Source organism: Alternaria incomplexa, assembly GCF_024043165.1.
Source record: "Alternaria incomplexa strain BMP 0042 chromosome Unknown scaffold_13, whole genome shotgun sequence".
In the NCBI taxonomy this organism is placed as follows: domain Eukaryota; kingdom Fungi; phylum Ascomycota; class Dothideomycetes; order Pleosporales; family Pleosporaceae; genus Alternaria; species Alternaria incomplexa.
This window is the reverse complement of record NW_026249862.1, coordinates 395627-415727: the sequence shown is the minus strand read 5'-3', so window position 1 is coordinate 415727 and position 20101 is coordinate 395627. Positions and strand designations below refer to the sequence as shown.

At 52.9% G+C, this 20101-nt stretch overlaps 8 protein-coding genes across 8 annotated transcripts; 4 read left to right on the top strand and 4 right to left on the bottom strand.

The window, feature by feature from the left end:
* Positions 1–223: 223 nt before the first annotated feature.
* Positions 224–1963, bottom strand: J4E90_008482 (uncharacterized protein; the record flags this gene model as incomplete). The annotated part of the gene is made up of 2 exons (XM_051438007.1): positions 224–822; positions 1570–1963. 2 exons carry the CDS (start codon positions 1961–1963, stop codon positions 224–226), a joined length of 993 nt encoding a protein of 330 aa, XP_051288006.1.
* A 323-nt stretch (positions 1964–2286) lies between these two features.
* Positions 2287–4320, top strand: J4E90_008481 (uncharacterized protein; the record flags this gene model as incomplete). The annotated part of the gene is made up of 2 exons (XM_051438006.1): positions 2287–4059; positions 4120–4320. The coding sequence occupies 2 exons, from the start codon at positions 2287–2289 to the stop codon at positions 4318–4320; spliced, it is 1974 nt and encodes a 657-aa protein (XP_051288005.1).
* A 57-nt stretch (positions 4321–4377) lies between these two features.
* J4E90_008480 (uncharacterized protein) lies at positions 4378–5921 on the bottom strand (the record flags this gene model as incomplete). The annotated part of the gene is made up of 3 exons (XM_051438005.1): positions 4378–5364; positions 5417–5785; positions 5835–5921. The coding sequence occupies 3 exons, from the start codon at positions 5919–5921 to the stop codon at positions 4378–4380; spliced, it is 1443 nt and encodes a 480-aa protein (XP_051288004.1).
* Positions 5922–6419: 498 nt separating this feature from the next.
* Positions 6420–8233, top strand: J4E90_008479 (uncharacterized protein; the record flags this gene model as incomplete). The annotated part of the gene is made up of 2 exons (XM_051438004.1): positions 6420–7792; positions 7873–8233. 2 exons carry the CDS (start codon positions 6420–6422, stop codon positions 8231–8233), a joined length of 1734 nt encoding a protein of 577 aa, XP_051288003.1.
* Positions 8234–10176: 1943 nt separating this feature from the next.
* Positions 10177–13238, top strand: J4E90_008478 (uncharacterized protein; the record flags this gene model as incomplete). Its single annotated transcript, XM_051438003.1, has 2 exons — positions 10177–11528; positions 11576–13238. 2 exons carry the CDS (start codon positions 10177–10179, stop codon positions 13236–13238), a joined length of 3015 nt encoding a protein of 1004 aa, XP_051288002.1.
* Positions 13239–13823: 585 nt separating this feature from the next.
* On the bottom strand, positions 13824–15462 carry J4E90_008477 (uncharacterized protein; the record flags this gene model as incomplete). The annotated part of the gene is made up of 4 exons (XM_051438002.1): positions 13824–14446; positions 14496–14756; positions 14807–15135; positions 15191–15462. The coding sequence occupies 4 exons, from the start codon at positions 15460–15462 to the stop codon at positions 13824–13826; spliced, it is 1485 nt and encodes a 494-aa protein (XP_051288001.1).
* Positions 15463–16462: 1000 nt separating this feature from the next.
* J4E90_008476 (uncharacterized protein) lies at positions 16463–17828 on the top strand (the record flags this gene model as incomplete). The annotated part of the gene is made up of 2 exons (XM_051438001.1): positions 16463–16593; positions 16652–17828. The coding sequence occupies 2 exons, from the start codon at positions 16463–16465 to the stop codon at positions 17826–17828; spliced, it is 1308 nt and encodes a 435-aa protein (XP_051288000.1).
* A 589-nt stretch (positions 17829–18417) lies between these two features.
* J4E90_008475 (uncharacterized protein) lies at positions 18418–19865 on the bottom strand (the record flags this gene model as incomplete). Its single annotated transcript, XM_051438000.1, has 3 exons — positions 18418–18701; positions 19070–19242; positions 19381–19865. The coding sequence occupies 3 exons, from the start codon at positions 19863–19865 to the stop codon at positions 18418–18420; spliced, it is 942 nt and encodes a 313-aa protein (XP_051287999.1).
* Positions 19866–20101: the final 236 nt, after the last annotated feature.

Sequence of the window (20101 nt, the reverse complement as noted above, 5' to 3'; positions counted from 1 at the left end):
GCGGATAATTGCAGCAAATGTTTTTGAACGATTTCAGTGTCGCACTGTCACACGTCGGTGCAAGTGTGATTGCGTTATATCGGCGCGGCCCTATGGACATGCTTCAGTCTCGTGAGTTTAGTGGTCGCTCGCACCAATGATAGACTCGTGAATGTATCCATCAACACTATTCAAAGTCTTCGTAGGCCAGCATGTTTGATATCCCTGTGGTGAGCCTCGACATCTAAAGGCCCCTACTGTGCGACCACCCAAATTTCGCGATCCCACCACCCCAACACGACCAAAGGTCGACATTGCCGTCAAAACCACTCTCAACGAATTTAAGTGCGCGGATTTTCGCCTGCCGCGTGCTACCTGGATCAATCTCCTTGACAGATTTACCCGTCCAGATGTTGCTAATCCGGATCACTGTACCTTCCGTTGTGTCTTGGGCTGCTGCTAGAAGTCCGAGTCTGGGGTATACATCGATGTCCAGTTCCAGCTCGTCTCTGTTCAGGTGGGCAAAAGTCATGACTGGCTGCGACCAATTCTTGAAAGCTTTGTGGTTGAGCTTGCGGCGTTTGTGACTATCGCGATGAGTGGGATATAGGCTTTTGAAGTATTCTTCGTTGTAGTGATGGTTGTCGTAATCGAACGTCTTTCGCGATGAGTTTCGAGATAAGCGGGGTGCGCGAATGTCGTATAGGAAAAGCGTGTCGTTGAGCCCCGAGCATATCAATCTAGTCTCATCGTCGGCACGCTTGAGCTTTGAGATGGGTGCTGGATGTGTCAAGACGTGACTTGAGCCCCCTGATCTTGTGTCGTATAGTCGGACGGTTCCGTCTCGACAGCCGAGCGCGACAGTAGTATACGATATCCACTCCAAGGCCAAAAGATCCGATTCAAGTGACTTTACTACAGCTTGAGAGTCCCACGCACCTCCCTGTGAGCGAGTGAATAGTAGCATCGAACTTGAGGCTGCAACTGCGAGGTGCTCGGTCCAGGTCGCTGCAACACTATTTGCAAGACCCGGTGATGCCGTGAACGTAGTTGGTCTGGCAGCAGCACCCCAGATAGCTGAACAGTCTTTCGGTGTAAATTTTTGCCCTACGTACTGTGTCACTATGGGTCAGCGTGAGAGTCTCGGAAAATGCAAAAGTCTTGGAAAGTGGTCAAAACGAGGTGGAAGTGAGCAGGACAGCTCGTTTTTCCTGAGTTATGCTACATGGCCGTTGGCTAACTCAAATCATCCGCTCTTTCGAACGTGAAACGAAACATAGCCGTTCATCATTGAGGAGATTATGTGCGTGGGGTTATGAGAATGTGATTGACTTACTGGATCATCGCGTCCCGGGTCGCTGAGCCACACTTCTGGCGGCCGATCCGACCCATATGTCGTTACCGCAAGCGCGCCGGTTGCCGGTAGAAAGGACAACGAGGAGACTGTAGATGTCGTTCGCGTTACCTCTTCTCGTGGATACCACGAATAGATACTCTTTAATGAAGACGACTTGGGTATGGAATAGTAGTCCTCTGATGGGACGCTGGGACTCCCGCGATCTGCAGTCTGCCTGTGCACACTGTTCTCACCTTGAACTGTGTATATCGTGTGATGTACTGGGTCTTTGGCAAAGAGCCGTAGTCCACATGGAGGTAGCACCTTTTCGGGACGTTGTTCAATACCGGCTGCGCATGCGTCAGGCCAAAGGCCGTGGACATAGCGTGACCGTCTTCTGAGACCTATTTCTCTATCGATGTTTGTCTGAGCGAAGCTGTTCGGGTTGCGTCTGACGACCCGCTCCTTCTTAAGCTTATTGGAACGCGCGAGTGCGACATTCTGGATGCGCTCTTTTCTTTCTGTCTTCTTGATGTTTGCTGAAGAGTATTTGAGATTTGATCCTTGGGCTGCAGTTTGGTTTTGGATCCTGAAGTATTTCTTCTTCTCTGCGTCCCAGAAGTAGCCGGGTATTGGCTGGCCGTTCATCCTGCGACCGTGATAGTGTGGAGGCCAGCGTTGGTCTCAAATATCAAGGAGTGAATGTATGCGTTGCTTGAGGAAGGATGTGCTGATTGGCGGAGATGTCGACGCGTCCGCGATTTAGTTCAGAAGAGAAACGCGCGAGTCAGGCACCGCGAGGTTCTGATGTTTTCACGACTGCCTTATCGATAAGCCCGCTCGTCCGAGGCATGACGCCACTGCCCCATAACGTTCACATCACACTGATCAGCATCGAATGCGCCCATATGTGCCGCCATCTTCCCCTCATTGGCCCTCCCTCCTACACCACTTGATACCCTTAGCAGCTCATGCTTCGAATCTCTACTGCGCTGCAGCCTACCAGGAAAGCGATATCGTCGACGAAATACATCTGCAAGAACCCCTTCCACACTTTTATGCGCCTCAATCAAGTCATGGCCCACCTCGACATCCCACAGACGGCGAGCAACTCGACCAATGAATTTCACACGCTGCAGTCACTTCCCAAATCGAATGTCTTCACATCCAACCTTCCCGCCGATGACGCCTTCCCTAGACCGAAAGACTCCCACGATGCGCCACGGCAAATGCTCGGACCGCGCATGGTCAAGGGAGCACTATACACATATGTTCGGCCTGACTCGCAGGGAGAGCCAGAGCTGTTAGCTGTCAGTCAGCGAGCGATGCAGGACATTGGTCTTAAGGAAGAGGAGGCCAAGACGGATGAATTCAAGGAAGTCGTGGCTGGAAAGAAGATCCTGACATGGGACGAGTCGAACCCGGAAGCTGGAATATACCCTTGGGCACAATGCTATGGAGGCTACCAGTTCGGACAATGGGCAGGCCAACTTGGTGATGGACGCGCCATCTCCTTGTTTGAGTCTACCAACCCAGCGACCGGCACACGATACGAGATCCAACTGAAGGGTGCTGGACGGACACCCTACTCCCGCTTCGCTGATGGCCGCGCAGTACTGCGATCTTCTATTCGAGAGTTCGTCGTCTCGGAATATCTCAATGCTATTGGCATCCCCAGTACAAGAGCGCTGGCGCTCACCCTGAACAATGGCAGCAAGGTCATGCGCGAACGCACAGAGCCTGGAGCCATCGTCACGCGGTTTGCGCAAAGCTGGATTCGCTTTGGCACATTCGACCTTCAACGCATCCGCGGAGACCGAAAGACCCTCCGCACAATCGCAGACTACACAGCCGAGCACGTCTACGGCGGCTGGGACAAGCTCCCCTCCAAGCTCCCCGCCGGCGAAGCCAAAGAAGTCCACTCCCAGACCCACACCGGCATCCCCAAAGAAACCGTCGAAGGCGAGAACGAAGGCGAAGAAAACCGCTACGTCCGCCTCTACCGCGCCATCCTCCGCCGCAACGCCGAAACCGTCGCAAAATGGCAAGCCTACGGCTTCATGAACGGCGTGCTAAACACAGATAACACCTCCATCCTCGGTCTATCCATCGACTTCGGCCCCTTCGCCTTCCTCGATACTTTCGACCCCACCTACACCCCCAACCACGACGACCACATGCTGCGCTACAGCTACCGCAACCAACCCACAATCATCTGGTGGAACCTCGTGCGCCTAGGCGAAGCCCTCGGCGAACTCATGGGCGCGGGCAGCAAAGTCGACGAAACCCAGTTCGTCGAAAAGGGTGTAACAGAAGAAGAAGCAGACGGCATAGTCAAATGCGGAGAATCCGCCATCGACCGCGCAGGCGAAGAGTACAAAGCCGTTTTCCTCGCTGAGTACCGCCGTCTCATGACGCTTCGTCTCGGACTCAAGACGCAGAAGGAGAGTGATTTTGAGGATCTGATGTCGGAATTGTTGGATACGCTGCAGATGTATGAGCTGGATTTCCATCATGCGTTTAGGCGGTTGGGGAATGTGAAATTGAGTGAAGTGGAGACGGAGGATCAGAGGAAAGATGTTGCGGGGAGGTTCTTCCGTAGGAACGACGCGCCGAGGCAGGAGAGCGATGGGCGGGAGCGGATTGGGAAGTGGTTGGAGAAATGGTCGCAGAGGGTGAAGGAGGATTGGGGGGAGGGCAAGGATGAGGAGAGGAAGGCTGCTATGGATAAGGTTAATCCTAACGTAAGTTCTAATGTTACCCGCTTTGGTCACTTGAGGCATAAGATGCTAACGAGATGCCAGTTCATTCCCCGCTCCTGGATCCTAGACGAACTCATCGAGCGCGTCGAAAAGAAACACGAACGCGAGATCCTACCTCAGATTATGAAACTCGCGCTTAACCCTTTCCAAGAGAGTTGGGAGTGGAATGCAGAGGAGGAAGAGAGGTTCTGTGGTGATGTACCGAAGTATAAGGGTATGTTGCAGTGTAGCTGTAGTTCTTAGATGATGCTCCTACATACACCTGGCCAGGTGTTGGAGTGTACAAAATGAATTGAAGACCTAGTCTACACCACCAACAAGATATTCACCAACTTCCAGATTCACGCTTCGGCCCAGTGCGCGTGCGTATTCCCAGCCAAAGTTCACGCGCCACCGTCCCCCGCCTTCTAGTGCGTCGTTGCTTCCTGCTCCTCCGGCTCTTACAAGCAGCCTCATGCTCGTTAGTGTAGCTATCTGTGTGTATAAATCCGCTACCTGGGGCACGGTGCCCTCGAGCAAGGCTCTGAAGATCGCGAGCAACCTGTCCAGAGTGAACGGGCTGGGCGTCAACAGATGCCGACTGATCTTCCGATGCTTAGCTCCTGTGCGCTTTCCCGTGACGCTGAAAGACGCAGCGCTGGGTGCGCGTCGCTTGTTCTTCCGCTTATCGGTGTGCTTCATGAAGTATGTGACGTCGGTTCGTGAGGGATTGTAGGACGCTAGGTATGCGGCGAGGAGGATGTGGGTGGTGAAGTACGGAAGCGTGTGCGCCGTCATGTTCGCTGGCTTCTTCTTGCTGGGCGTTGCTGGTGTAGCGCCTGCTGGTGCTGCTTCTTTGACAGGTTCGGCGGTATCCGAGATAATTCGATCCAGAACTGAGTCTTCAAGCTGGAAAAGATGCCGTCTGTTCACCATCAAGCGCGAGAAGTCGCGCGTGCCGAATTGTCCTGATACCACAGGCTCGACGAACGGTCGCCAGAGGCGCATTGCGCAGCTCTTGAAGCTGATCAAATCTCGTCCGGTGTGTTTCGCGAGGGAATCGTAGACGGCTTGGATGAAGCGGCCCCAGAGCCATTGATCGTCTTCGGCTGCGAGATCGGGTGTGTAGTCTGGGAATTGTTCGAGGGAGGGCGGTTCAAGAAAGATCTTTGGTGGGTTGGCGCCGAGGATTGTGAGGAGTTCACTGCGCGCGTAGGATGGGAAGTGGAGGAAGGAGGCTGATGATGAGTGGAGGACGGAGGGCGTGAGTGGGAGGGTTGTGGTGAGGATGAGGGAGAGGTTTGGTATCTATTCATACTGTTAGTGTCCCTTGCCGCAATCCGTGTAATGAATAACATACCATCTCTCCCAGTCTCCCCAACGCTGCGATTAATGTTCCACCCCCTTCCCTCAATTTATCCACCGCATCGAGCACCAAGACAAATTTCCCCCTGCCTGCCAACAGCTTTTCCATATTGACACATAGTGCGCTTAAATTCTCCGTACGCGCGTACGGTCTCCTATCAATCTTCTCGTCGTTGAACTCATCCAGCGCATCTAGACTAGCCGCGACGATGCGCTCCAGGAGATGCCGCGCGGTTATGCATTCGCGAACGTTGATGATGGTGTGTTGTAAACGGGAGAGATGGAAGAAGGAGCGCAATATCGAGGATTTGCCAGTCGCGGTAAGGCCATGTATGTTCAGAAAGGGTGGAGATGGGAGATGCGCCTGCGTAGTTGTTAGTACAATGGCCCGGAAGTCTGATGGGTGTACGGACGCTGTAAAGAGCTGCTAGATGGTGTATCTGCTGATCGCGGCATTGAAATTCAGCGGTTAGCTGCGCGATGATCTCGTCGGGTAACATTTTCGCGGTGTTGTTTGGGATGTTTGTAACCGCTGGCGGATTGAGGGTTGAGGAAGTCGCGCTAGCTTGGCGCCGAACGCGAGTGCACGTGCATCGTCCGCGACTTCCAACTCCATGCTTCCACTCACTCTTACATGTCACAGCAACTATTAATCCACCTCTCATAGCAACGAAGATCCCAGATCCAAATGGACAGTCACCCCGTTCATCGCCCTATACAGGGCAGCAGCCGCCATGTCGAAGTCTCGCCGACTGCGCCCTGCTTTCAGCCTATCAGGTTCGTTCTGGTGGTTGCACACGCGAACTGTGCCGTCGGACTGCATGATGATCGTACATGGGATGGACGCAGGACAGCAGCTTCGCCCCGCACTAGATGGTGCGAGCCATGACGTGCCCACTCTTAAGAGGCCTGCTCTTGTGCAGCTCGACTCCTCAACTTGCCCAAAAGCTACATAAACCCCGAGAAAGGCTTTTCGAAGCCCGAATGCTTCACTCGTCATGTCAGGTCTAGGCGAATTGGCAAGTGTTATCGCCGTACTCCAACTATCGGGCAAGATTGTCGACTACGTCGGGAAAGTAAAAGACGCCTCGGAAGACCGCAAGCGACTGCGCGGAGAAGTTCGAGCCTGCAAACGTATACTGCAAGAGCTGAAGGATGATGCCGAAGATATCGACGAGGGCGAAAGCTTGGTCGACACGATCAATGTGCTCGAACGACCTGATGGACCACTACCCCGACTTCAGACTATCCTACTGCAAGTGGAGAACCGACTGAGACACGACAATACTCTGAGGGGCTCATTGAAGTGGCCATTTCAAGAGAAGGATGTACAGAAGCTCATCCAGTCGATCGAACGCGAGAAAATCCTGATAAACTTGGCCCTATCGCGAGATTCTCGGAAGCTGCTTCGGGAGATCAAGGAATGCGCGGAGCAAAACAATCGAGACCTTGCGCTTCTACTGCAATCGATGGACATGAGTGCGAGCAAGATCGGGGAGGAGTTCTGTAAGCTTAATGATCACATGTCGCAAATTCAAACGCTCCAGGTCGGTTTGCACCACGACGTCGAACGTCTTCAAAGTACCGACCACCACCGGGAGTCTTCCAAGAAACGCGACGCGGTGCTCCAATGGCTATCTACTTATGATCATGCATCCAAGCATCATGATATATTGAGCAAGCGACAAGAGGGTACTGGCAACTGGTTTCTAGAGTCGAAAGCCTACGACACTTGGCTCGACAACTCCAGTGCGAGAAAGCTACTCTGCACTGGCCTGCCTGGGGCTGGCAAGACGATGCTCGCCTCCATCATTATCGACGATCTACAAACCCGATTCCAGACCAACGCCGGCGTAGCAGTCGCCTACTTCTATTGCGATTACAGGACTCGCGATGAGCAAACCCTGGAGTTTATGCTTTGCAGTCTGTTGAAGGTACTGGCAGAAAGCCAGGAAACTTTGCCGATACCCATCGAACAGCTATATTCCGACCATGGGAAGGGCGTCAGACGTCCTTCGTGGAGGACCCTCGCTCAATGCCTCAATGACGTGGCTGCGCTGTTCCAGAGACTATACGTTGTGATCGATGCACTAGACGAATGTCAGGTATCTGATGGCTGCAGGAGGATAATCTTATCCGAATTGTTGAATCTGCAAGCAAACTCCAGAACAAGTCTGCTAGCGACATCAAGGACAGTCCCAGAAATGCTTGCAGAATTCGGCGCAGAGAAGCCTCTCGAAGTACGTGCTAGTAGCGATGATGTTCGCAAATACGTGGTCGGCAACCTCAACAACATGCCACAGTTTGTTCAGCGCAATGTCGAACTCCAGGAACTAATCAAGCTGAAAATCGTCGAATCAGTGGATGGCATGTAAGTAGTACAAAGCAAGGTTCAGAGCATCACCAAGCTTGAACTGCGCAATGGAGATGCCAGCCACTGACTCAAGCTAGGTTTCTTCTAGCGAAGCTCTACCTACAAAGCCTATACGACAAGCGATCAGCAAACGCGGTACGCAATGCGCTGAAAGAGATAACAAAGGAAGCAAGCGGTCAGAAGGCCACTACCGAGACCGAAGCATATGACTATGCGTATCGACTTACGATGCAGCGTATTGAAGAGCAATCTTCCGACCGAGCAGAGCTTGGTAAAGAGGTGTTAGCTTGGATTACGTGCTTGAGGCGACCCTTCAAAGCTTCAGAGCTTCGCAAAGCGCTTGGTATACGAGTGGGGCAGTCTGCATTCGATGAAGATGATTGTCCTGACATCATTGACATGGTTTCCGCTTGTGCTGGTCTGGTGACTATCAATTAAAAAAGCAATATTATCCGTTTGGTACATTATACCACCCAGGAATATCTCAACCGGACACAGGATCAGTGGTTTCCGGAAGCAGAGAGGATGATCACAGAAGGCTGCATCGCGTATCTTTCCATGGACGAATTTGGGAGTGCCGACCGATATTCCGGTATGATCAGGATCTCTAGGAAACATAAACAGCTGGAAGGTTTCCCAGGATACAACGACAATGTTTATGATTACGCTGCATGCAATTGGGGACATCACGCTCGTAAAGTTCCCCAAGCCCGTCAGGCAGTCATCGATTTCTGTACGCTATCGTGGAATTTGAAATGCTCCGCATTGATGCTGGTTGTCAGGCTTTCCTGGTCAAGGGGGACATATCGCTTTGTGATGGGTAAGCAGCGGACCAAGCCAGATGAAGACACTACTTCAGGTTTCCATCTGTCTGCTCAATTCGGACTTCGCGACATACTCGTCGTACTATTGCAGCAAGGATACGATATAAACGCACCCGACCGATTTGGTAACACCGCACTGATGCTAGCCGCACGAAATGGCCATCTAGATACCGTTAAACTGCTTCTCAGTCACGGTGCTAGGACAGACCTGAAAAACCTATCCGGTTACTCATTACTCCATTGCGCAGTCCACAGTCGAAACATTGACATTGTTCAGCTCGTCATTGTGGACGCCACTACCAAGAAATCGGTGGATGCGATTCTGGATGGTGGAAAAGATATGGTACCTTCCATTCACTCGCCATTAGTGCCAGCAGTGGAACGTGAGGATGTGAACATTGTTAGACTTTTGATTAGTTACGGGTTAGACGTAAACTTACATACCAGCTCTACCCCCGGAGGACGCCGCGATGAAAGCCCGTTGTGTATAGCCGCCGCGGGACGCAATCACGAGATCTTTGAAATGTTGCTGGAAGCCGGAGCCGACATTAATTGTTGCTCGGGGTATAAGTCAAATACAGCTCTGCATGTCGCTGCATTTCGCCAAGATGTCTGTTGGGTCCGATATCTTCTCAGCCAAGGCGCCAACATCAACACCCAAAATGAGGAAGGTCAAACCCCGCTGGCTTGGATCTGCAGTCAGGATAGCGATAACACAAACTCTCAGTACACTCCTCGATGCAGGAGCGGATACCAATATACCCGATAATGAGGGCCAGTCGGTACTTCACCAGGCCGCCTCTTCGCAAAGAAGCTACCTGATACCTCTGTTCATCAGGTTTGGCGCAAAAGTAAGCCTCATATCAGACTATGAGTTACGAGGACATTGTATAGACAAGCTTCGTCTGTACCCCAAGTTTCCAGAAAAGCTTGATGAAGACAAGGACGAATGGACGATTGCACTTAAAGCTCGAGAAAATGCTTGGAGAAACCGCAATGAATTGGCAAAAGCTTCAATAAGCCCCAAAAACGAAACGTAAAGAGGAAAATCTCCGCTTAATAGGGGATTCAGGATTCAGCGCCAACAGCCCAAAGATCTCACACGAGTGCCATTTGTCAGGCTTGGGTTCGAGTGACAACATCTTCAACCCTCGCTGTACGCGTCACAGACTACAGTCTTGAGACTAGACATGGAACAATCAACTTTTGAAGACTCAATGAGCGCGTATCTGATACGTGCTTTGACAAGCTTGCTCGGGAATAGAGTGTCACGTGATGCTAAGTCGGCGCCCACGGCAGGGCACCATCTGGGCACTTGCCTACGTGGGCAGCCAGGCCGTCAGCGTCGTCCACCCGCACCACGAACACCTTGACACGATATGATAGCGACCTCTCCACATATTCGCATCATGTCGTCACTCATTGACGATCGCGCATCCGTTGCCTGCTGCAGCAATGTGGCACAGCCTCCCATCATGCATGAGCTTGATTGGGGCTCTCACCAACCCCGCGTCTCGTGCCATCTCACTATAACATGACACCATCACCAAGGCAGACATGGAGACGACCGCAAGCATCATAGCAGTCGCCCAGCTATGCGAAAAGGTCATCAAATACATCATCGCCGTATCCGGGGCCAAGCACGAGAAACAGCGTCTCCGCTCGCAGGTTCGAAGCTGCCATAATCTGCTCCTGCAGTTGCAAGATGAAGCAGAGGATTCTGAAGAGGCCGAAGAATGGTCCAAAACCTTGAAGCTGCTCTCTACTCCGCTTGCGCGCCTTCACGAAGCGCTCAGCCTGGCGGCCGCTGCGTTGTCCGCCCGAGACGGCATCGTCGAAAAGTTGCGATGGCCGTTCAAAGAGAATGACGTGGAGAAGCTGATTGAGGCGATCAAGTGTGAGATGGACATGGTGACTTTCGCTCTCCATAACAATGCGACATCACTACTCATCGCAATCAACGCTGGCTCCAAGCGCAATGAACAGCTTCTCATCGAAGTGAAAGCCGCTTTGGAAATACGTAACCAGAAAACAAATCTCACACTGCGAAACATCAATGGCGAGCTGGAATCAATCCAAACGACCCAGAATGACGTTCGAGGAAGAGTTGAGGAACTGCATGGGCGTCAGGATACGGAGGAGGCTATGAGAAAACGCCAGCGCATTCTTGATTGGCTCACACCCATCGACCACGCTTCAGAGCAGCGGGACGCCATCAGTCGGCGACAAAAAGGTACAGGTGAATGGCTGCTACGCTCACAGGATTATCAAGACTGGATCAGTACCGACAGCCGCACCTTGTTCTGCCCTGGTATACCAGGTGCTGGCAAGACGGTCTTCGCCTCAATCATCAACGCTGATCTATGGGAGCGTTATCATCATGACCCTACAATTGGCTTGGCACACCTTTTCTGCAACTACCGGCGTCATAACGAGCAGACACTAGAAGCCCTACTCTCAGGAGTTCTCAAACAGCTTGTCGAACAGCACGTTTTCTTACCACAATGCGTCGAAGACGTTTACGACAAACAACAAGAGAGAGGGGCTCCAGATCGAACAGAGGCCATCATGGGTGCGCTAAAGTCACTGATGTCAACATACTCAAGAGTATTCATCGTAATAGATGCTCTCGACGAATGCTCTACGTCTCATGGCTGCCGCACACGGCTGCTGTCAAGTGTTCAGAGCTTACAAAAGCAGTGTCACATCAACTTACTTGCTACGTCACGATTCATACCAGAAATCACCGAGAAGTTCAAAACAGCCTGTCAGCTGGAAATTCAAGCAGACAGCAACGACGTGCGAAGATACCTCTCTGACAATATAACTCGCCTACCAGGTTTTGTGCAAGATAACATCGGCTTGCGGGAGGAAGTCGTGTCCAAGATCGTTGAGGCAGTGCGCGGAATGTATGTCGCTTCCTCCTAGGGTTGTGAATTCACTAATGAGACGACAGGTTTCTCTTAGCCAAGCTGCACCTTGATTCTCTGATCGGGAAAAGATCCGCGAAAAAAGTGAAAGTCGCCTTGAACGAACTTGCTACCGGATCCGATGCTTACGATTCGGCATATGATGCTGCCATGAGGAGGATTGAGAGCCAAGTCGCTGACCAAGTCGAGCTGGCTAAGCAAGCATTGACATTTCTTACCTGCGCCCGAAGACCGCTCTCTACAGAAGAGCTAAGAGAAGCCCTGGGTGTGGAGGTCGGTTGCCCGGAGTTTGATCCAGACAACTACCCTGATATTGTGGACATTCTATCTTCGTGTCTCGGCCTGATTGCCGTGGATGAGGACAGTGGCATCATTCGACTCGTTCACTACACGACACAAGAGTATCTTGAGCGCACCCTCGATCGATGGTCTCCGGATGCACAGTCTACGATAACAAGTGTCTGTGTCTCTTACTTATCTTTAGATAGATATGCCGACCCCGACAACTTGGATCCCTCAAGAGACAGCGATTGGTACGTCTACTGTGCGAGTAATTGGACGCATCATGCTCGCCTGGCCCCATCGTGCCTTGCCCTCGTCGTCAAATTCCTCCTGCGACAGGTCAACGTCATCAAAAGCCGCTTGCATGCGCGGGTACATGACACACCCACGGACTGTTATGAAGAATTGTGTGAAATGACGCCTCTGCGATGGACTACTGGGCTTCACGTAGCGATCGCGTCAAGACTAGAAGCCGCTACTGTTGCGCTGCTCAAGCAAGGACCGGATCTTCACGCGCGAAACCGGACAGGCCATACTCCGCTTATGATGGCTGTCTATTACAGCCACGAAGTTATTCCTGAGATATTGCTCAGAGATGACTCTTGTATCGATGCAACTTCAGACGGTTTGAGCCAGACAGCCTTGCACCTGGCCTCGATATGCGGAGAAGACAATGTCGTCAAAATGCTTATTGAACATGGAGCCACTATAGACCCAAGGGACGCTGGATACGCGACACCCCTGCATCTTGGCATCTTACAAGGCCATATCAAGGTTGTAAAGACCTTGCTCGACGCCAAAGCGGACATAAAAACGAGTCTCTGGTCGTCGATTCTCAAAGGCATGCGATCGGCCTGGGACATTGGTCTACGAAGAACAAACCTCTTCACAGCAGTCTTGAACTTCTGTCCCGATATGGTCAAACTTCTTCTTGAGTATGGCGTGGACGTCAATGAACGCGAGGAACGATCTCTTGCAACGGCACTCTTCTACGCTGTACAGGTGAATGCAACTTTGAGGTTCGACGCAGTAGAGGTACAAAAAACCATGGAAGTTATCCAAATCTTACTCGAAGCCGGCGCTGATCCCAACATCCCTACCTGCGACGGATTTACACCACTCGATAACGCAATCTCGCGCGATTACGAAGACGCGGGCATGGCCATTGTCAAAATACTGCTTGACGCCGGGGCGAACTGCAATCACCAAAACGAAAACGGATATACCGCGTACCAAGAAGCTTTGTTGTGGGAGAAGGACAAAATCGCGCAGTATCTACTTGAGCGCGGGGCTGATCCCCAGCTAGGCTTGCTGTATCGTCCTGATTCTCCATTGCAATCAAAAAATTCGCTTTTGGAGAAGAGAACGCTACGCCGATATTGGGAGGGAAATGGTGTTGAGGTGTGATATGTGGTCCAGATGAGGAGACGAGTAATCGAGCCAGGCTCTTGTGTTGACAATACTTTTCTTTTTTCGAGAGGATCTAATTAGATAGATATATATATATTTCGGAAGTTGTAAGCCGCTTATCGGGCATGAGAGGCACCCGGAGGCCTTCCTATTCCCTTCAACATGTATTTTAATTCACCCTAGAACAGGCCTACTAGGCAGTGCGTTACTACTGTAATTCCTTGGCGGTGCCTGCTGGAATGCCCTCTGGGAGGTTACATATAGGCGTTAAACCAACATCATCATCGTCATCATCCTATGTCGCTTATCTGCGTCGCGCCACTGCAGTACTATAGGACAAAGTAGAAGAACTAGAGTACGCATCGCACTCTGAGTTGGAAGAGGGCAATATGAGTAATCAAGCCAACAACCACGTTAGATCTTGACACTCCATGATCAGCCACCATCACGTCAAAATTCGACTTTAGCTCTCGAACACAACTAATCAGCACACATAATTTAAACAAAAGAACCACATAAAGTCCATTCACGTGACCGAGTCTACTATATTAGCCTTGCTACGTATAAACGCAACCTCCCTCTTTACAGCCCTGCCTTCCCCAACCCCTTCCCCTCATCATCACTCTCCCTCTCCACCGTAGCCTCCACATGCTCCGTCATCAAATGCTTAATCCCCTTCATCGACAGCACCGCAATCGTAGCCAGCGCAACAAACGGCACCACGCTCCAATACCCCAACCTATACGCCCGCGCATACGACCAATGGCTCGCATCCCACGCAGCCGTAATGATAGTCTCATTCATACCAGGTACACCCTTACCCCGGTATTTAGGCGCAGAACTACCCTTCATACCCGCCAGAAGCGCAGGCACGGAAGATTCAGGGAGCCCGGCAGCGATGGCAGCAGAGCTGATGTCACCGGCGAGGTGGGATGCGATGCGCGAATTCACGATTGCGTAGATGACGGCTGTGCCGAAGGCGCCGCCGATGGCTCGGGCGGAGAAGGCGAGGCCGGTGGCTGTGGAGAGGAAGGCGTGCGGGGCGGTGAATTGGATGCATGCGACCAGGAGTGTGAGAGGGCCGGCGCAACCGATACCTGTTAGGGCGGTGAAGATGATTTGTTCGGTTGCCCAGCCGGGGCGGATGAATGCGAAGCAGATTGAGGCGATGAACATTATGGCGAAGGTGGCTGCTAGGGGGGTTTCTGGGGGGATGTTAGTGGGAGGGATGAAGTAGGATGCAGTGTTGCTTACTCATGTCTTTGAACTTTGTCGCGTACCATGTCACAGCTAGCGAAGTGAAGATCGATGCAATCTTGTAGGACAGCTGTCGGATCGCAATGTCCCATGCGTTATCTTGGAACCCGACGTTCAGGATGAGCTGTGGTGTAACGGCATTGATGGCGGAGTAGTAAATCCATCCCTCGATAGCAAAAGCGAAAGTCGACAGCCAGAAGTTAGGCCCAGTGGAGAAGAAGACGTGCGCGACGATGCCATCAGACCGGCCCTTCCATTCTGTACCATGTCAGCTTCTCATTCGGAGTCTTGTAGGGAATGATCGTTACCGTAAAGACAGAAGGCAACGAAGAGGACAATGCCAACAACTAGGTTGGCGCATACATGCGGGTTACTCCACGGGTACGCGCCACCTGCCCAGTTGAGCGCCAGAAGCATCAAGGTAGCAGCAGCAACGAGAAGAAGGGAACCGATAGGGTCGCAAGCCCACATCCACTCTTTGAAGCTCATCCGCGGATAGTCGGTGCGTTTCTTTGGCCAGTAGAATGCGAATAGACCAAGGGATGTGGTGCCGTGTAGGCCGACTTGGATCCAGAAGATGTAGCGCCAGCCGGAAGCGCTCAGGTTGGTAACCGCACCAGCTGCTAGACTACCGACACTGCGCAGAGTTAGTACCTGTCAAATTTATTTACCTACGCGAGGTGTCTACTTACGTTCCGCCCAACACACCGGCGACGCCTGCAAGTCCGTTCGCTAGAGGTCGATACTTCAAAGGCAGAATCTCGGACGGGATAGACTGAACGATGGAGATGGTCGCAAGCGTCGTGCCGATGAGAATACCGCCTCCAATCAACATAGACATGCTCGTAGCTTTGGCGCAGATGATGGAACCAATGCATGCGATCAATGGAGGGATGGTGGCGAACAGCTTGCGGTCCAAGACATCAGACAAGCGACCGACGGGAGGAGAGAGAACTGATTGCATGAGGAGCGGGCCCTACAGAGTGTTAAAATCTGGTGTCAAAGTCTCTTGTTAGGTCTGCTGTACCTGGATGATCCAGCTTGCAATGGCAGGTTCTCCAAGCTCGCGGATGATGAACGACAGTACTGATCCCGCAGCCACTACAACGAAGACTTGAGACATGACGCTACATTGTAAATTAGCGAGGCCACGCAAAAGACTGCGCGCCACTCACGCGAAGCAACAGCAGAAGACAACCATCCACGACCTCCATGACAGCTTGACATGATGGACGTCCTCATTGGCTTCCTGGTCGATGGGCACGATGTGGGCGTCGCGCCCGTGGGCGGTCTCGATATGGGTAGCTCCCGTTTTGCTATCCATGGCTGTCTACACGACACGACAAGCTGGATCGAGGAAGAAGATGAGATGCGCGAGGTCTGCATCCCATATCACTACACATATGCTGCAGTGGGGCACCATGCCGTGGGCTCTTGGCCGGGGCATTCTGACAACGGGATGAGCGGTAGCGGGCTTGAGCAACAACGCCATGCATATCGGCAGATTTGGATGCTGGGGTTGAGGCCCTCTCAAAACGCGTTTGGATGATGTTTACCGAATCATCGGGAGGAGATGATGCGGGGCCCCATATTGGGTGAAGATTGGCGCTCCTTCGCTGCAACGTGATGCGGGGAGGCGCGCCCACGAGTCGGGAGCTGCGCGCCTTACCCCGAGACGCCTCCTACTCTTTCCTTCTCACTCCATGGGTGAGGATTTATCGCGACATGTTGCTGCTGTATGATGAGGGCTGGTGAGGAGCGAGGAGGTGATGGTGATGAAAGAGGAAGGGTCAACCGGAGTTAAGCAGGCTCGCCCCGCTGGACCCTGAGACTTTTGTTGTCTTTGCGCAGGCTTCACGCTCCCACCGACCAACATCCCACCGCCAGCCTCTTAGCCAACGCCTATACGACGCATAGTAGCCTTTTAGCTGCCCTCAACACTGACTCCCCCGCCAGGCGATGCTATGAGCAGCCCACCGCCTCTCGCAGGCCATCTGGTCCCCCTCCGCACCAAGGATGAGGTGCGCGCCAGCCTGGAGACGCACACCGTCTATGTCGTCGAGGTGCCGGCCAAGTTTGCCAACGTTATCAAGGAGTGAGGCCTTCACTCCTGGGGCTCCCGCTTGATCTCTGCTAACCTCGCCCGCTCGCAGTGCCGTGCAAGCAGCGTTGCCCGACTTCAAGACGTCGGAGATCTCTCACCTGCGCCGCGTGGTGCAGTTCAAGTACCTGCCGCCGCACCTGCAGAAACAGTTCTATCCGCCTGCAAGGCTCCCCAGGGGTAACGAAGATGCTCCTGCCTCAGAACTACCATCTTCCCCACTAACACCGGCGACCCCCGCTTCCCTTTCCGCGTCCCCGTCCTCAGTCGATGCTGGCAGTGAGGCTGCTCATGGAGAGGCTGATGCTAAAGATTTTGATCTAGTCCGCTACTTCCTGCTGTGTCCCACGCGCCATATGCCCCACGCCAATCTCGCGGCTCTGATACGGACCTGTCCGCCTTTCGACGGCCCCAAGACTGCGCTCCCTCGGATCCTCTACGTAACCGTGCCGGCCCTGGCGCCCATCTCCCAGCAACAGGCTGACGACTGGAGCGACAAGTACTGGCCCATCTCGTACAAGAACACCAACCCCTACGGCCCCCATCCGAGTCTCGTACAACGTAACCAGGAGGAACTACAACCCGAGGCAGGCAACTGGCTGGCTCTCGCCCGAGCGGCCGGCCAGCAGATATCGGATCAGTGTCTGGGTGAGAAGATCGGCGTCGTTGTGGTTGACCGCACCAGGAACCAGCCAGAGATCGTCGCGGTTGCAGGCGACTGCCGCTGGAGGTCTTTCACCGGCACCGCTGAACCGCCCACCGGCACCGGCAATGTCATGGCTCACGCTGTCCACCGTGCCATCGCCATGGTTGCGAAGAAGCGGCTGCGTGCTGCCGGCACCGACCCTGCACTCCTCGACCGCTCCCTCTTCTGCGACAACCCCCTCACCGGCCTCGAGAAGCTATACTACGAAAAGGACAACCTCTCATCCAGCGGCTATCTGTGCGTAGACCTCGACATCTACCTCACCAACGAGCCCTGCGTCATGTGCTCCATGGCCATCCTCCACTCGCGCTTCCGGCGCTGCATCTTCGGCAAGCGCATGCCTTACACCGGCGGCATAACAGCAGACGGACCCGGCGACTCTTCCTCAGCGGGCAGCGGACTGAAGAAAGGCCTCTTCTGGCGACCGAGCGAGCTCAACTGGAAGTTCCTGGCCTGGGAGTTCAACGAGGAGGGCAAGACTGCGGATGCCGACAGTGGCTTCAAGGAGACACTGCATGCATAAACGCGTGCCATCACGCTTGACCTGCATTGGATACAAAGCATAGACACGGCGTATTGGATTAACACTGTCGATGGAATGGGATGGGATTATAGGGGATGATTATACCAGCATGAGTTACGTGAATACGGGGTTAGGAAGGAAGCATCTGTACGATAGTGAATGAAATGGAACGTTCGCATATGATATAGTTGGCATTTTTCATGTTGACTTGACAACCCCATGCGCATTCCCACCCCCTCCTTCCTACACCTCATACCACTAATCTCAACCGCGTCCTCTCCCAACTTTCTCCCCGTCAACAATAACACTGCCCAAGATCTCCATGAACCGATTCTTCTTCTCCTTCTTCTCTCCCCTCCTCAATCCGAACCCTTGCGTACCTTGCAGTTCGAAGAGTCGGTCCCATTGCTCCAGCCAGTCTACTCCTCGGGGAGGGGCGGGCTTGCGTTTTATCAGCGGAGCGAAGTGGGGTAGGGACGAGGAGGGGGATATATGGTAGGGGCGTTGGAGTAATGGGGGTGGAGAGGGCGAGGGTGATGGAGATGGTGGCGGTGAAGGAGAGGGTGGCAGTGAAGGAGAGGGTGAAGGCCTAGGTGCTGGAGTGGTCGACCTGTAAGGGTATGGCGATGGAGATGATGCGCGTAGTGTGTTGTCTAGAAGAAAGGGCTTCTTTTTTGAGAGATGTGACTTCGGTAGAGGTGCGAAGGTTAGGTTGCGGGTTGGGTGCGTAGATGCCAGGGGTGTGCCGGGGCGGAGGGAGGGCGGTATCAAGTCTAACGGTGAAGAAGGCCGGGAAGCAGATGGAGAGGTTGGGGATAGACGCGAAGAAGACCTCGGTGGGGTTGATGGGCGTCTTGATGTCTTGACTGAACGCTGGAAGTCGGAATTATCTGGCGGAGTAATGGACCTGAGGTGTTCAGAAGGTGTCCGCGCGAGACATTCCTCGATGAGTTCTTGTGTTGGGATTTGTTCTGGTGCTGGTGGTAGACGACCTAAACATTCGAGAACGAGATCACTAGTGCTGGGCGCTTGGGGTGGTTCTGGTGTGGGTGGTAGGGGCTTGTCGATATCTATGTCAGGAGTCAATGATCTCGTCGAGGGCCGGGGACTCCGCAGGTTCCGAGACCATAGGGTGGATTCTTGATGATGAAGATCTCGGTCGGTCATGATATGCAAGGAGGGAATTCTGAGTTGCGATGCGAGCCTGTTTTGCTGATTTTGACGCTTTTCTGTCGACGTACCATGCCTGGTGTCGAGACTTGTTGATGACTTGTCAGTTCTCGAAGGGGTCGTTGCTTTGCCCAAATATTGCGCTGCCATGGCATTCAGTTCCGGATCATCGTCAATACTCCATTTCTTCCCTCCTACTGCGTTCACCTTGTCTGTCTGCTCAAACTCACCCGCCCTTCCATGCCTATAACACGACCCTTCATCATGGATATGGTATTCACACCCCTTTACATCACTGCTCCCAGTCACAATGTCCTCCACTGAATTCCGTAGCATACCCAGCATCCTCCTATCATACGCAAACATCTTGTCCGTAACAAACCTCCGCAGTAACGTCGACGCATGTTTTTCCAGATACAGTATTGCAAGCATCTTTTGATCGAACGTTTGCGCGGAGTCAAGAACAGAAGCTAGCTTTTCGATGATGTAGTCTTGGAAGTTCGGTTGCGAGAACGCGGAGCCGACGATGTGCGCGTATATCAAATCGATGCAGGCGTTGAGTTGAAGGGATCCTTGGGTGGAAACTTCCACGGCGCCAGTAGTGAGCCATTCGATGTAAAGCTTGAAGCCTGCGGGATCGATGTCGCCGAGCTGAATGGGCAGTAAAGGTCTGTCATCGCGCACGTGCTGTGGAAGGTAGATGCGAAGGTACGGTGAGCGCTCGGCTATGGCATATTCGACTTCGATGTGCTCGGTAGGGCAATGCTCTGACAGCGTGGTCCGACCTGCAAGTACGAATGTTACCGAGTTTAAAGATGACCTAGCCACAAACATGCCGGTCTCACACTGCGAAGGCGTTGTATACATGCCGAGCGATATGCTATCGCGAAGACGATGGAGACATCATGAGTGGGCTTCAGACTTGGCGTCTTTGTCGTAACTTTACTGTGGATTGTAATGGAAGAATAGCGATGATTAAGTTGTCGCCATGATGCGGTTTTGGATCGCTTCCAGCCATGGCGCGGCGGCATCAGCGGTCAACGTGAACTTCCGTTTGCTGGTGGTAACGTGACGGATCTGTCGATGACAAACAGACGCGCGCT